This window comes from Scardinius erythrophthalmus, assembly GCF_964197995.2.
Source record: "Scardinius erythrophthalmus genome assembly, chromosome: 17".
In the NCBI taxonomy this organism is placed as follows: Eukaryota; Metazoa; Chordata; class Actinopteri; order Cypriniformes; family Leuciscidae; genus Scardinius; species Scardinius erythrophthalmus.
Genome location: NC_138237.1, coordinates 21,180,793 through 21,198,118, shown reverse-complemented (window position 1 = coordinate 21,198,118; position 17,326 = coordinate 21,180,793). Strand labels below are relative to the sequence as shown.

Here is a 17,326-nt window from a genome sequence, read left to right as displayed (position 1 = left end):
TTGTGGGTCACCCACATTTTGAAATGACTTGACCCGTGGACACGGTGAGAATCCTCATGCTCATTGGCTGCTGCCCCTTTAGATACGCCAGTAGTGTAGTGCTGTTTGGTGATGCGAAGAGCGCAAAACACGCTAATGAACAGCTTAGACTAGGTGGAAATATTTGTATTTAATGCCCAAGGTGCTTCTTTTTTGTCAGACGGGTAAGGGAATTAATGAGTGTGTAGACCTCGGCCTAAAAATCAATAGTATTAGTGTAATTTATGTAAACTCATAGAAGGTCATGCTGATCCACATCAATAGATGGCAATGCAGCATCTAACTCCACTGTGGTATCAGTTATTAAACTACACAAAGAACAGCAAAAGCTAAGAACTACTGGCACTACACTTACTTTATAGTACATTGATAATACATACTTTTGTCCCACTTTATATTAGGTGTCCTTAACTACTATGTACTTATATTTAAATTAATAATTTGTTGCAATGCACTTATTGTGTAAATGCATGTTTTTTCATTGAAATTTCATTTATAAAATACCTGCATATAATTACATATATAATTAATTTCTGTAATTACATCTATAATTCGACTGTTGAGCCTTCCCCTACACCTTAACCCACCCTTAAACCAAACTGGTCCTTAACCTTACCCGTTTCACACATTATTAGAAGCACGAGTGTTTTGAAATACAACATGGACACAATAAGTACATTGTACTTTTTTTTTTTTTTAACAAACTCTACAAAACAAACAAAAATGCTTGTAATAATACATCAATAATATTAGATCAGTTTAAATCGCAAGAGTTTTTAATGAAGACAAAATAAAAAGTGTTCTACAGGAATTGTCTGAATCACGAAATTAATCAAGGGATTTAAATTCACACACAGGACAATGTCTGTATATACATCACTAGTTGCGACTTTATTCATTTAAGAGACGGCTAAAACGAGTACATTTTCTTTGAGAAATCTTCTGTGAAAGGCCTGTTCTAAGGTTCCAGAATCTAGATTTACTTTGTTATGGTGTTCCTGTGAAAAGAGGGAGATAAAACCAGTTAGCAACCAGTATATAGATGGAATGGAATAGAAATGGTGAATGAATACGTACGCATTCATGCTCTTCCCACTGCCACTCAGCACAATGTAAGGAGTTTTCTGGGACTTCTGCTTTTCCTGCAGAAGAGCGACGGTTCCCAGAGGAGTGTCACTGCTGCTCATCTTCTTCAGCAGCTGCAGAAACAATGGGGGAAAAAACCTTTAATAGTTTGACAAGACAGACGGTGCTATATACACACCAAAAAAGACCCACATCAATTAAAGCCAAAAATCAAAATTGACAAATCTTTTATTTATTTTTTCACATGAGATTGCAGCAATAGCAAACGACAACAATCTAATCAATTCCCGATGGACAAGTCCTGCCCTCCATTTTTTTTATTCATCACAATAGGGTAGAAAAGACTAATTGCAACTTCCATTTATTGGCGAGTTTAATGGTGCTGCATGTTTTAATATGCTTGGCGATGTGAAGAAAACATACCGCCTCTTCCTCAAGCTTTTTCATTCTCCGTTCCGTCTTCATCTTGCCAGAACCCTTCCCGTGGAAGCGATGGGACAGCTGTCTGAAAGCCTGGAGGACGACACATGAAGCTGAGCACTCGTAGCAGTGATATCTAATAACGTGATAGGTGAAGAACCACACGTGCACAAACCTCTTTAGGGGTCAGCTTGCGACCAGATTCATCAACATATTCAATCTTGACATCAGGCTTGTAGTGATCCTTTTCCTTAAAATCCTGAGTGAAGCCTCTGTATTCCTCCCTCCTGCTGTACTTGTCATCAATATTCCTGCAGTAGAATGAAAAGGAAATAGGCTTGGCTTTTTTTCTTTTTTTTAACAAGAACCACTGGGGAAAGTATTTCTACATCTACTCACATCTTGTCTTCGATGCAGTAGTTATCGTTCGCCAGAACTGGTTTTGGGTTTTTGACACGAGCCACCTTCAGCATCTGTGTGTCCAACAGCCCTGAAAGGGTCCAATAAATATACATTTTAAATAAATCAGACATTATAACATGTTCTATCTAGTTCAAAATCAGATTTGGTTCATCTCTCACCTTTGTTTTTGCACAGAAGCAGAGCAGCAGAGAGACCAGAGTTTACAATGGGCTCTTCATCCAGAATAGTTGTGGATGCCGTTGAGAACTAAAACAGAAAACAGAAAAGATCATGTTAAAGAAAAGGTTCCACATTCCAACAGAATTGCAGTCAATGAGGTGAGCGGAAGACTCACATCTGCCTGGACTTTCTCCTCGTCCAGGTTGACAGTGCTCCAGCCCACGTTGTCATCCATATCAGAGTCTGACTGTCCACCTCCTTCTTTCTCAACATCCTTTTCAAAGTCCTGTGTGACCCAAACAAATCAAAATCATCAAGACCTGCAGGTGAAGAAACATATCACAAGAGGGATTATTTTAAATAAATAAAGTGTTGGGATGGTTTGTACCATAATATCCTCTTGGTCCTCTCGGTTGCCTGACAGCCCGTAGGTTGGGATGTCTCCAAGAGTACGACAAAATTCAGAGGTGGCATTGAAGACAATGTTGTTCCTTTTGTCAGGGTCATTGTCGTCATCTTCTGCCATCCCCATTTGCTTCATGTGCTCAGCCACCTGGAAACATCACGTACAAAAGAAATGGTTGAATAAATGTTTTATTGTTAATTATTAAAAATACATTAAAAAAAATAGTAGTATTTAGTTACATTAAACTTTAGCACTGACTTGATTCAATAGAATATAATAGTATTATATAAAGTAGGGAGTGGGGGGTTGGGTTCAACAGGTAATTGCATGAAAAAAGCAATTCCCTTTTTAAAGTTAGTTTACTTTTAAAAAGAGGGATCAACAGTCAAAGATTTTAGAATGGGTGAAACCCTATAAAACTGATGCGGCTAAATGGTAGCGAATAAAGCGCCATATTTACTAACAGCTTGCATCAGCGCAAACCCTCTTTTGCCGTTAAAAAACTACTGTCAGGATTTACTAAACACAAAGATAAAATCTTATTGCATATGCATTTGTAGGAGTTTCCCTTTCAGATGCAAAATTTATGGGAGGAGAGTATTTAAATGAATCATGCAAGGCGATTTACTAATGTTCGCGCTAGTCAATTTACTGCTATTTAACGCCCAAAAAAGCATGTCTTAAACCAGACGCTAATTTGTGCTGCTCTTGGTAGATTGCGTTGGTCATTGTGGAAATAATCAGTATGTAGATCACACGCAGAATTTTCCACTCCCATCAGTGCTTTTATGGGTTTGCACTCTCACGCTAATTTGCTGTTTAGTAAATCTGGCCCCAAGTGTGTGTCGTGCAGGTCAGTTGTGAGAATCTGCCACTGATTTGCATCTGCATTGGCTGCCTATTAAACATCACATAAATTTTAAAATATTGCTGATTATTTACAAAGCACTAAATGGTTTAGCTCCGCAGTACTTGAGCGAGCTCTTAACGCATTATAGTCCTTAACGTCTATTGCGATCTCAAAATTCCGGCCAGTTGATAATACCTAGAATATCAAAATCGACTGCTGGCGGTAGATCCTTCTCCTATTTAGCACCAAAACTTTGGAACAGTCTTCCTACCATTGTTCGGGAAGCAGACACACTCTGTCAGTTCAAAGCTAGACTAAAAACACATCTCTTTGACCTAGCTTTCACATAACAGATTATAGACTTCTATAATTCAATGTTAGGCTGTATAGATTAGATCAGCCGGAACCAGGAACACTTCCCATAAATCCTGATGTACTCGTTACATCATAAGAAGAATGGCATCTACGCTAATTTTAGTGTCTTTGTTTATCCCGAGGTTTTCACGCAGCCTGCCGGATCCAGGCCGTATCCAGATCTGACGAAGGACCTTCGCCTGGACCCGATGACAATGCAGTGCTGAAGTGCCAACTAGTCTCTCCCTATGAACGATCCCTTTACCACTCTACAGATAAAGCGTTTTCGGGAAATTCATTTCACGTACCTACCCTGAAGTGGCTAATTAATGTAAAATTCTGTTTTTCGGAATTACAAACCAGTGCACATATTCAAACGCACATAACTATAGAACCAATTCTTTAATGCGCATGTGAACGCCATCAGCGTTTCTCACAGGTTCGCGTTTAAAGTCTGTGTAGAGAGAATTGTGTCGTCTTAGCGGCCCCTAATTTAATAAATGATTGTTGCAACGGAAGCGAATCAATCAAAAATAACTTTAGCTGAAAAATAACTATTAAAGAACCGCTATAAAGCCAAAACAATCTCTGTTACCATAAATTATACGTTTATCTCTGTCAAACTGCTTTGAAACAATCTACATTGTTAAAAGCGCTATATAAATGAAGATGACTTGACTTGACTGATTCAACGATATCTGTTAGATGGGAGGTGTCCTGCAAAAGTGCATGTTTTATAACTCAACCACTGCCATATAAAAAACATGGCCTTGGGGTTGTAAAAACTGACTCATTTGAATAATTAATACAAATGTGGATTTTTATCTGCATTGCAGAAGAATTGCTTCAGAGCTGAATAGTGCTGACCCTCTCTCCTGAGTCTTTGAGCATCTGTTTTTGCCTGAGTTTCCTCTGTTTCTCAAGTTGTTTCTGGAGCTCCTGCTCGGCTTCATCCTCTTCAAACGCAGTAGGCTCTGGAGAGACAAAGTCCTCTGGGAAAGATGAGGAGAAAGAGTGAGTGCAGAGAATACTGATGCAATTCATTTGAATTTCAAAGGGAAGCCCTACAGACAGAAAGAGATGTCTTCGTAAAATGAAAAATCATTAAAAAGTTCTGTTACCTTCATCACTAATGTCCATGTCGGCCATTCTAATGTCATCCGACTGTTGGAGGACATCCCTAGGCTTGCTGCTGGTTTCCAAAGCAACATACCCAGGCTCTGCCGCCCCCTCCTCCTCCTCATCTTGCCTTCTACCTCGACCTCGAGACCTAAGTGCCAGAACCGGTTTTGGGTTGAAATAACAGTGGTGTCGCTGTAGTATTCAACAGCAAGCAAGTGAAGGCTTTACCTGGAGCCAAAATCTGTGCTTCGAGTGTCGTCAATCAAGAGGTCACCAGCCCTCTCCTTCTTTCTGATTTTCTTGACTTTGCGTTTGGTCTTCTTAAAGCCAACCTGATGTGACACACGGCAGAACAATCAGTCAAGAATGACATCAAACTTAAAACAGAGTGCACTTAAACAGGCGTCTTTCTCACCATTTCCTGTGGCGTGTAGTATTCAGTGGCGAGGCTGAGAGAGGGCATGTCCAGAGACTGGGCCTGATTGTGCAGGTTTTCTCTGATGGCCTGCAGCTCTCGCTCTCTCTCACCCCCGACAAAACCTCCAGAACTCAGCCTGAAACTCTTCTTCTTCTCCCCCTCGATCTCCTCGTCGTACTTGGACAGCACAGACTTTGGCTTGAACTGGAAAGAATTAAAAGAAGACATAAGAATGTTACGTTTAAGAAAGACAGAAGCGCACAGTGCTATCAGCCAAAATCAGTGGTATCTTAAAGGGTTAGTTCACCCAAAAATTAAAATTCTGTCAGTAATTACTCACCCTCATGTTGTTCCAACCGCGTAAGACCTTCGTTCATCTTCGGAACACAAATTAAGATATTTTTGATGAAATCTGAGCCATGTTTCACTCCTCCATAGGCTTCCAGTGTGACCGAAACTTGATGGCCCAGAAAAGTTATTAAAGAGATCGTTAATATAGTCCAAGTGACTCCAGTGGCTCAATCTTAATTATATCAAGCGACGAGAATACTTTTTGTGCGCAAAAACAAACAAAAATAACGACTTTATTCCACTATTCATTTCCTTCTCTCTGGACCTCTAGTTGGTTCGCGTAGTGGTTTTGCGCAGCGCGTCTGTGTTACACGTCACCACGTAGGCTCACTATTGGCCGACGCCGGTCATGTGTGTGTTGCGTGATGACGTGCAACACAGACGCGCAGCGCAAAAACACTAAGAGGCCCAGAGAGAAGGAAATGAAAAGTGGAATAGTCGTTATTTTTGTTTGTTTTTGCGCACAAAAAGTATTCTCGTCGCATGATAAACTTAATGTAGTGCCACTGTAGTTACTTGGACTATTTTAACGATGTTTTAATAACTATTCTGGGCCGGTGAGTTTCGGTCACACTGGAAGCCTATGGAGGAGTCAAAATTCTGTCAGATTTCATCAAAAATATCTTAATTTGTGTTCCGAAGATGAACGAAAGACTTACATGGTTGGAACAACATGAGGGTGAGTAATTACTGACAGAATTTTCATTTTTGGGTGAACTAACCCTTTAATAGTGGGGATTTTTTTTGCTCATTGCCTCAACTTTTACATTATAATGTTGTGATGCCAAATTTCAGGCAATCTGTTCAGGCAGTGTGACGTCAAGTGCTAATGTGTTACCAGGTGAGATTCTTTAAGGGTGCTTTCACACTTGGTTTGATTGCCTGGTCCGGAACAGAGTTCGATTGCTCGATTTTTTTTTTTTTTTTAATTATGTTTTTGTTTCCAAACCATCAGCACATAATGGCACTTGCGTCTATCTGCAAAAAGTGTTTTTGGTACGATTGCATTTGTTTCAGCAGGGTACCGTAATGGAGTTCACATGAAGCGTACCAGACCACCCTTTTTATGCGACCTCTGGTACGGATCACGGGTGCGCAATTGAGTTTGGAAAACAGCGTTCACATCGTCCAAACAACCGAACTCTCACGTCAATCAAACCCGGGTGCGCACAAAAAGTGCTAGTGAGAAAGCATCCTAAATATATTTTAATGCATCTAGCGAATTTGAAATTTCAAAGTTAACAGGCGATCTTACAACGAGCATGTCATCCACACTCTCCTCTTCTTCATAAGGTTTATAATCTGGCTTCTTTTTCTTCAGCTCCACATTTTTCTCTGCTTTCTCTTTGTCCACCAGACCCACATTCACCAGCACATCCTCCTTCTCTTCCAGAACACCTGTGAAAGTCACACACACAAAGAAACCGTGAGTGTGCGTGTAGGTGCTGTCAGTGATTTAGCAGATGCTTATTCATCTACAGCAAAAGAACATTTACCCACCCTCACCATCATCATCATCATCATCATCATCATCATCATCATCATGTTAGCTTACCTTTGTCTTGTAGAGTTAAGACAACCGTTTCTCCCTCTCTGAAAGAGTCCATCTTGTGTTGAACCTTGAGCCCTTTGAGATGGCGTGAGCCGTATGAGTCCTGGTTAGGAAAACAGCTAAACTGAATTAATACATAAATGGATATGCAATACTAAAATATATATATATATATATATATATATATACACACAAATAAATAAAAGAAACCTTTTCTTCAACAACAGTTACATGATCAAAGCTAGTTCCTCTGATTAAGGTCCCCGATGACTTAAAATGATTTAAAATAAGACTAAATAAATATTAAAATAAACTAAAACAGTTAAACATCAAGATATTTCTTATTTTAATTCACCCCCTCAACAAACATCACCTTTATTTAAGAGACCAGGATTGCCACTATCTTGGAAAACTTGTATTTGAGGATTCCTAAACATGGAAAAGTCAAGTACACTAATAAAATCTTAAGTAATGAAAATTTTCTAATGATAATTTGATAGAAATTATAGAAAATGATAATTTTCTAGTTATGCCAATCTCTGAAATATTTTATTGGGTAGAAACTACTAATATCTGCGAGTAAAAATTTTAAATAAAATCAGCAACTCATTGAAGCTTCTGGAATGATCTAGAATTACATTTATTTTATATAATATTTATATATTATTATATGACATTAAAGGGATACTTCACCAATTAGCATTAAGCTTTGTATCAGTAGAAACCCGGTAGTATTTTCGAATGGCCGTGCTTCCCTCCCTCATGTCCCCCTGAGACGGATTGTGTGTCTGGAAAAAACCTCAGATGACGCAAAAAACGTCATTTTGCGTCATCGGAGGCTTTTTTGGCCAGAGGCTAGAGACTACAGCCAGTAGTAGGAGCTAGTTCCGCATGTTTTCAACTCGCCCATTAGGGGTGGGAATGGATCTCACAATAAAACGGCATCTTTTCAGTTTCGAGTCGACTAGTAGCCTAGTTGTATCATTTCTTCCGATACTGCCCTCTGTGACTGGTAGGCGTGGCTTGGGAGTGGCCTCGTAGGGCAGCAAAGCAAGAGCATTCTGTGAGTTGTTGTCTTTCATCCACATGAGCCAAAAATACATTTTCTGGCTTTTCTCAGTCTAGAAGGCACCAACTTCTAAAATAATTTCATTTTTCTAATACATAAATGAATTTAAATACACATTCATCTTCCCTGCGGTGAAATATCCCTTTAATAACCAGCAAGTCTGAAAATGAGTAGATGGGGCACTTGGGAGCTGAGAAAAGGTTGAGAACAGCTGGATTAAAAGTCTGACTGGAGAACAGCAAGAAAGTATCAATAAGCTCACACACACCCTCTTTTCCTGTGCAAACTCCTGCTCGACCAGATTGCTAACACCGAACTCTTCATCCATCTCCTCAAGGAGTTTGGCCTGTTAAGAGAGGGATTACACAGAAGACAAAATAAAAAAATTATAAAACAGATAAAGAAAAATTGAGACAAAGCTAGCCATCTGGTTGTCTCCACAACAGTCTATTCTCACCCTCTTCTCCGCCAACTCCTTCTCCTTGGCCAGTTTGCGACTCCTCTCTACCCAGGCTGCGGTGTCGTCCAGCCATGGTTCCTCATCCCCAAGCGCCTTCACCTTCCTGAAAACAAAACAACAAACAGACGGATGTTAGTACAATTTAGCATTTGATTTAGTTTGAATAACATATTGAAGGTTTTATTATCCATTGCAGGTGGCAACAATATCCTACCCCAGTTTCTTATTGAGCAGACGCTTCTCTTTGAGAGCAGCCAGTTTCTCTCTAATCTCGGCCTGCTGTTTGATATGGACAGGATTAATGGTCTCAGCCACGAGGGGCTCCTCCTTGGTTCCAGTCTCTGAGAAACCAGCAAACAATCATAGATTTAGAAGAAATGCTTCAAATAAGATTACATTAGATTACATACAAAGCAATGCGTACAATAAAGCAAATACAAACACTAACGTTCTACAGTTTGGGTCAAAAAGATCTGTTATGTTTTTGAAATTCTCTTTGTGCCCAAGGCTGCATTTATTTGATGAAAAAGAAAAAAAAACACAGTAATATTATGAAATATTATTACAACTTAAAATAACTTTTTTCTATTTTAAGAATGTAATTGATTCCAGTGATTACAAAGCAGAGTTGCCAGCATCTTTACTCCAGTCTTCAGCGTCACATGATCCTTCAGAAATCATTCTGATATGCTTATTTGCAACTCAGGAAACATTCGCCAAAGGAGTTTCGACAAAACTCTCATTATAATCAATGGCGCTGTCTGCACTGCACAATGAATCTCTTATTTGCATCATGTTTGAACTGTTAGTTCTGATGAAAGCATTCGTGAGAGTATAGAAATCAAGTTGCATTGACGAGATCAACGGCCACAATGCTCATGGCTGCAATCTTTCATGCGACGAGAGTAGATCTAAATATAATGCTATAAACAACGCCCAATTAATCTCAAAAGCTGTAATAGTAAAAACATAGTAAAAAATTCAGAGAGATTTCCATATGTAATACTTATTTCATATGCAAAGATGTTAGCTAATCATAGCAGTGGGCGTTTACACAAGTCTCAAATCAGACACGACCCTTCAAACAGCATTCAAAATTAGGAAAATAATTTATGTAATAAAAATAAAGATTATAAATACACCTCAGGAAACATTGTTAAAAAAAAAGCAGTCCATGACCCTTTTAATGAATCATTGCTAAATACGTTTTTTTTTTTTTTTTTTTTTATAAAATCTTCCTGTCCCCAAAATTTAAACAGTAGTGTATAAAACAGCAGTTTGATGTAATATGACCATCAAATTCTTACCTTTCTTGTTTTCATTGAGATCAAGGGGTTTTAAACCTAGTTTGGCCCTCAGTTTACTGCAAAACAAAGAGTAATAGCATTTAGTAATATAGGCTAATATATTTATATCATGGTCTGGGTGAATAGTCAATTCTCATTGGCTGCAGCAGGGTGTCCATTAAAAAGTGATAGAGGACACCTAGTAAATAAACCGTCAGGCGTAACCAGGGAAACCAAGTTATTGTTTGTAAAAACTTTAGATTTCGATTGTAAAACTAATTAAAATATAAACTAATGTTTTAAAAATGTGTTATTTGGCAAGTGACCATGGTATAAGCGGGTTAATGCCCTTCGAGGTGTCCATTGTCAGGTATTAATGGACTTCGCCGGAGGACGGTCCATTAATACCTGACAATGACACCTCGTCGGGCATTAACCCTTACATAGAATACATGTATTTTAATTAATTATACATTCCCCTCTCATAATTACAAATGACAGTATGCTACATACTTGGTCTCTTCAATGCTGAGCGAAGCATCACCACCAGCAGATTTGGGACCTGGCTCTGCAATACAAAATGTTGACGTACATGAATACAGAACAATGTCAAGGCCTTAAAGATTATTGCATGCCATAAATGTAGTAGGACAAAGAAATGTATGGGCTACCATGGTGAATTTTATTAAGAAATGAGGATAAGATGAAGGCTGGTTTCCCAGACTGAAATGCATGTTTGAGCCGTTTTAACTCAAAGCAACTTGCACCGACATATCTTTAAATATGTCACTGCCATTGTTTAGTCTCAAGCAGCACATAAGAAATGTTTTTTTCTAAGGCACGTTTATAAATCTACTTAAATGTCCTAATTGAACAAAAGGCCTTACCCTGGCTTAAAGGAGAACTCCGGTCAATTTTAACATTGAGCTCATTTTATTGTACATTTGGATTGCTGTCAATACAGAGAACAACTACAAAAATCGGTGTTGCCTACACCGAGTTATTCTATTTTTAAAATTTGCACCCTGTTGACTTCAATGGGGCAAGTACTAAACCTGCTTTTAGGCTCTTAACATCCTTGATGTGTCATTACAAGTGCACAGAAAATGTGAGTGATTCCTTCTGAGTGAACACGAGTGAATCTGACTGCAGTAGATGTAAAAGATATGTATAAAAATGATGTTATTTCAGAAAGCGCAAATACCTGTTTACATCCTGTTTTTCGGTTGAAGTCCAAAGTAGTCGATTGCTGAGTTCACGCGCGTGATCATAGGTAACTAAACCTATACATACAACCGGCACATCCGGGAACTTAACTGTCAATTTTGTAACCGCCCCTTTTTAGGGGAAAACAAGCCAGACTTCCCATAGACTTCAATACAAAATAGCGGCACAAAACAACGTCCGTACACAGCCGGCAGACGTGTATAACTTCAGAAATCACTTAAATGAAATATGTCGAGTAATTATATGTCCACCCTGCCTTCCATAGAGCGTGAACGATACATTTATAAACTAAATTTTGGGCAACTTAAAAACATATCCCGTTTCATTCTACCAGCGTCAAATTGGCCCATCAACCCCACCCAGTGGTTTACCCGGACATTTACTCGTACCTCATCGAGTCACCAGGTAGCTAGTGAATGATTTTACTACGGTTTTAAGAAGTAAACATCTTTAAATGTATAATATTGTGTCTTTATATTTAGAGTAGCTACTGAGTGCACTTTTCTGTCCAGCTATACAACTAGCCTGATTTAGCTTTCGATAGCATCATCCGTAATTCATGATATTTCCATAACAGCAAGATATTGATGATGATGGCAGGCAGAGATGGGCATAAATACATTTAAAAAAAAAATAAAAAATACTGTGTGGAAAAAAATAATTAAATACAAATACATAATAGGGGTAGCCTACTGTGTGAAAAACAATGTTTAAATACAAATTACATGTTTGTAAGGGTTAGTACACATCCTCAATCCGTTACTGTGTATGGCGCTCGCCGGATTGTTTTCCCCTAAAAGTGGGCGTGAACCTTTTCAGAGACGTTCTATGACGCTACGCCGGTTGTATGTATGCGGGTGAACTCGGCAATCGACTACTTTGGACTTCAACCGAAAAACAGGATGTAAACAGGTATTTGCGCTGGCTGAAATAACATCATTTTTATACATATCTTTCACATCTACTGCAGTCAGATCCACTCGTGTTCACTCAGAAGGAATCACTCACATTTTCTGTGCACTTGTAATGACACATCAAGGATGTTAAGAGCCTAAAAGCGGGTTTAGTACTTGCCCCATTGAAGTCAACAGGGTGCAAATTTTAAAAATAGAATAACTCGGTGTAGGCAACACCGATTTTTGTCGTTGTTCTCTGTATTGACAGCACTCCAAATGTACAAAAAAATGAGCTCAATGTTAAAATTGACCGGAGTTCTCCTTTAATCTAAGCCCTGTCTGTGAAACCGGGCCTATAACTATAAGGCTCAAACATGCCGTCTACATTTTGATTTTGATGACAGTGTAGCAGAACACCAAGTCAACACAGTTTTACTGTAGTAATTATGGTAGTTTGCCAGAAACTACAGGGTGGACAGGACGACTGACCGCTGTTGTCCTCGAAAGCAGGATCAAGCCTCTCTTTCTTGACTCGTGGCTCCGCATTGCTCTTCTCTGCTTTACCGCTTCGGTCTCTCTCTGCTCCCCGGCTGCTCCTCTCTCTGGATCGGGATCTCTTTCTCTTATCTCGCTCTCGGTCCTTTTCCTTCTCCTTGTCTCGATCCTTGTGACGGTGTTTCTTGTGCTCACGGTGCCGATCCTCGGGATCCCGGTCTTTCTCCTTTTCTTTGTGTTTCTTTGATGAACCCATTTCGGTTCTGTTTACGGATTAAATGTGCTTTATGCGTCTCTCTAATGAACTTTAGTCGATTATAATACGGCAAAGAGGTAACTATTTACCTAATATCAACAGTACAAAGACATCGCAGTATCAGGTCCAGATTCTGTTATCGGGGTTTTAACGCATTATTTCGCATTTATGTTTGTTGAAAAATGTAAACACGAAACAAACACGACTATCACTACCGCAATAACGCAATCGTTTGATGAACGCTGTGCTGCTCTGACAACTTCCGGGTTAAATGGACTAAGAGGGTGCAGCAGTAGCAGCGCCACCTACTAGTGTGGAAGCTGTTGGTCTGTACAACGCAGCCCACACTTTTAGAGTTTCTTCAGTAAAAAAACAACAACAAAAAAAATTCCTTTTACACAGCCTATGGCAAAAACTCATTTAAATGCTATGAGAATAATATAATGAGAAAGTATAGTAATCATTTTTTGTGGCATGTAGGCTAAATCTAATAATTCGCAAAATGCACAATTAATATATTGGCTTTGAAACCGTTCAATAAAGTCAAATAGGCTAGGCTATTTGTAAAATACTAGGCCTACTATACTATACAATGCTTTCAATGTATTAATGGTAGATATATGAGCTTGAAGAGAAAGATTTTTAGTTCAGTACTTTTCACAATAAATATTCTACCAAAGCATTTTTAAATAGTAGCCTACCTCACACCCCTATTGAGGTGAGAAGAAACTCCACACAAAAATACAACTCAAAAATACAAATTATTCTTGAAAGAAAGGAGAAATAGGCCTATATAATTTATATGCAAAAAATTACAATACATTCTAAATTATCTATCTATCTATCTATCTATCTATCTATCTATCTATCTATCTATCTATCTATCTATCTATCTATCTATCTATCTATCTATCTATCTGTCTATCTATCTGTCTGTCTGTCTGTCTGTCTGTTATAAATACACACATTTATGCACACACACACACACACACACACACACACACACACACACACACACACACACACACACACACACACACATAGAGAGAGAGAGAGAGAGAGAGAGAGAGAGAGAGAGAGAGAGAGAGAGAGAGAGAGAGAGAGAGAGAGAGAGAGAGAGAGAGAGAGAGAGAATTTCTTTGGTGAAAAAACAACAACAGTTTAACTAGGTTAACATCTTTTACTTCAATGTCTGTCTTTACTTGAGTAAGAATATACAAGCTTCTTTTGGCATGATTACTAACAAACGTTTGGAGGATGAAGGTGACTTTCTGATCAAACAAAAATGAAGAGGGCCATTTCCACTATTAATAATAAAGATACATTGACAGTGAGCCATTCAAGGCAAATGAAACCACAGAGATTATAATAATAAGTGAAACAAACATAATGAAATTCTGAGATCAAAAAATGCTCTTAACCATTCAATTACATGAATCGGATCAATGCACAAACATTTAAAGTATACTTTATTATTAAAGTAGGCCTAAATTCTATGACCAATCGAATAAATAATACATTGTTCATTATCCATTATTTTCATTCATTATTTCCCATTATTATGTTTTGTTGTTGTAATTCAGTATGCCTCCAACAACACCAGGCTATAATTGGGCCCACAAGGCCAAAACCATATTACAATGTCTGTAGGGTGTTCAGGCATTTTGCCTCTCCAAAATGGAGTCCAGATACTCCATTTCCACATTGGCAATTCTTGCAAAACAAAGGAAAATGACATATATTATGTAAAACTCAAACAGAGCAAAAATATAGATTCCGAGTGTAAAAATAGTGTCTAAAAACATTCTAAACAAATCTCTGAAACATTTCAAATAAAATAGTAAAGCTTTTGTTTTGTTTTTAACATAAAGCACACATAGCTTTTTAATTAAATACAAAGCGGAATTATGTTCATGGCAGTTTTTGATTTGCTCCATTATGAGATCCTAATTGGGCCACCTCTAATCTTAAAAATAAAAAAATAACAAGAGACTCCTTAATTGTCCACTATATTCATTATTATTCCCATAAAACAAGAGCCATTCCACAAGAACCCTCTCTTGTGAAGTCAGCCATTGTGACTTCCAATGCCATTTTTAGCTTGTCTGCTGTCTTGCCATAATTTGTTCTTCCCATTATGACCACTGCACACACAGCCCAACATCAGAGAAAAACAAGGGCCTTTTTATGCAAATTAACACACCCAATTGAAAATACCTTGTGGTGAAAACAAAAAATAACTCTGAAGTCTGGGTCCCAGCTGCATCATTTACCTTCATTTGAATTTATGAACAAGCTGCCCTGCTTTACACTAGCACTCCTGAGGAGGAACCAGCAGCTCCTTCCACAGAGTTATCATTTCTTTTGGGGTGCGTTTATGCACTAGGAGAACATTATGATATGCACATGGCTTTCCCCGCAGATCCTCTGGAAGGTCGAAAGTGAGGAAACCCGAATGATGAGTGGGGGATACGCCGAGCCTGTGAAGGCACATTCCTAAGTAAACATCGTCAATGGGAAACAAGCTGACCCAACGTGAGACCTCCTGCAGACGCATGGCCAAAGCACCAGAGTAAACCACCCCTCCACCTCCTGCATACGCGGGATACGTTCCCTTATAGAAGCTTTCGGGTATGTAATATTTAGTATTAGGCTGCCGATTGGGCCAGGCATTGGCAATAACATCCCCTACAATGAAATCATCCCATCCTTTCGTTTTATTTTGAAGTGTTTTTTGTACTCCAACATGGTCTAAGTAGTCCAGCAGAGCCTTAGTCCTAACAAACACATCATCATCTCCCTTGAAAATGAAGTGGACATGAGGACAGTGTTGCGAAAACCAGTCCCAGAAGAGGACATCCTTCAGGGTGAGGTTGAAGAAAGTGTCTTTGAAATCCCACTGCAGGATGTCCTTATGGGTGCTGCTCTCCAACTTCAACAGGGCACTCAGGTCCGGATGAGGCCCTGTATCTGTGTCCTGCCTCGCAAGCAAGAAGACAGTGCGTATGAACCAGCCTCTTCCTCCGCCGCCCCCTTGGATCCGGCCACTCCTTCCCCATGTCTCTCGGATGGCCTGTCTGTTCTCAAAGTTTCCAACTTGCGACTTAATCGCCATCAGAAGGAACAGCGTTTCAGAGTCCTGCTCGAAAAACAGGTTGGGTTGGTCCACAAGGATAGCATAACGCCTACAGTGCATGGACAGGACAAAATCCTTCATTTGTTCAGGAAGGGTGTTAAAATCGGGCAGGTGAGACGTCCAAGTCTTGTCTTGTTCACAAGCACCAGTTTTCCCCATCTTTTGGGGTTGTATTGCATCAAGGCTTGGACATTTGTACCTTGTGCAGTTACCTCTCAATATGGGGTTGCGTTCTCTGTCCCAAATGTGCTGGAGGCGGTTCCACAGTGCCCCGTCCTCTAGTCTGAGACTCCAGAAGGGCTGAACTGGATGGGATGCAAGAGCTCCCGAGTTTGCAGAGGCTCCGGTGGCAATGAAATGGAGGGGCAGCTGCGGTAGAGGAGGGGAGTAGGAGACGGCCACAAATATGGACACCATGATGTAGATCAACAGGTGACTTACCATCACACAAGGCAAGAGACACAGACATAGGATCTTTCCATTACACCTGGAGCGTGCCATGGACTGGAAGAGAATGGAAAACATTGAGAAGTAAATGGAAATTTAATACACCCCATCAAATTTCAGTGAATTACAGATGAGAAAGCTCAGACAGGCCAAGCTGTTTTTATTAGAGTAAAATACTAAGGCTTCTACCACTAGGAGGAAGTCTCTGAAGAAATCCATCTCCATGGTTTTTTCCTCGTGAGACTCGTTATGTGCGCCTGACCAGGCAACATCCATAGCATCCTACCGCCCACGATATTTATATCATGTACTTTAAGACCACAACATTTACTCTGCATATGGAAAAGCCTTGCTTACAGCACTATTTAATTTATCTTCCCTTGGGCAACTGAAGCACACTAATCTGGGATGGCAAAAAATATCTAGTTTTCTTTTCCTTTTCTTTTACCAGGAAAATATTTCTACAGGGAAAACTATTTCCCACAACATTTGGGATTTCATAATATTTCAGACATACTTGGTACAGCTGTACTCAGAAAATGCATGATACATTTACTCAATGCATTAGTAATAATACATAACACATGAATTAAATAAATTAAAAAAACAATTAGAATACATTCACCTTTTTAGCTGAAGTGACATATTCAACTGTGAGATAACTGAAAGATAATTTATTATCTTACAAAAATCCTCTGTAATACTGTAGAGAAGTCATTCACAATACCTTCAGATTAGAGGTTCAGTTGCTATGATGGTTGTAGTAAACGTCTGTCAGTTATCTGGAATTTTCTCCCCATGCAGTTCCCATTCTTTCTTGACAAGTCCTCAGAGGTCCCCGGTGTCTTTCCATGCTGGTTGTGTATGGCGTCAG

General features: G+C 39.2%; 2 protein-coding genes across 3 annotated transcripts; both read right to left on the bottom strand.

The window, feature by feature from the left end:
- Positions 1-149: 149 nt before the first annotated feature.
- On the bottom strand, positions 150-13,138 carry sart1 (spliceosome associated factor 1, recruiter of U4/U6.U5 tri-snRNP). Of its 2 annotated transcripts, XM_081391517.1 has the most exons (21): positions 12,959-13,123; positions 12,608-12,876; positions 10,509-10,563; positions 10,017-10,072; positions 8,924-9,050; positions 8,707-8,812; positions 8,518-8,595; positions 7,184-7,283; positions 6,884-7,026; positions 5,275-5,481; positions 5,088-5,191; positions 4,859-5,007; positions 4,605-4,729; positions 2,516-2,680; positions 2,303-2,413; positions 2,127-2,214; positions 1,945-2,035; positions 1,721-1,856; positions 1,549-1,638; positions 1,117-1,238; positions 150-1,037 (listed from the first exon to the last, which is right to left on the bottom strand). In XM_081391517.1, exons 2-21 carry the CDS (start codon positions 12,867-12,869, stop codon positions 1,019-1,021), a joined length of 2,334 nt encoding a protein of 777 aa, XP_081247643.1. In that variant the 5' UTR covers positions 12,870-12,876; positions 12,959-13,123; the 3' UTR covers positions 150-1,018. The 2 variants fall into 2 exon arrangements, with proteins under 2 accessions (XP_081247643.1, XP_081247642.1); XM_081391516.1 differs by having other exon boundaries at positions 12,608-13,138.
- Positions 13,139-15,180: 2,042 nt separating this feature from the next.
- On the bottom strand, positions 15,181-16,506 carry LOC308705594 (N-acetyllactosaminide beta-1,3-N-acetylglucosaminyltransferase 2; the record flags this gene model as incomplete). Its single annotated transcript, XM_081390681.1, has 1 exon — positions 15,181-16,506. The coding sequence occupies one exon, from the start codon at positions 16,504-16,506 to the stop codon at positions 15,181-15,183; it is 1,326 nt and encodes a 441-aa protein (XP_081246807.1).
- Between the last annotated feature and the right edge of the window lie 820 nt (positions 16,507-17,326).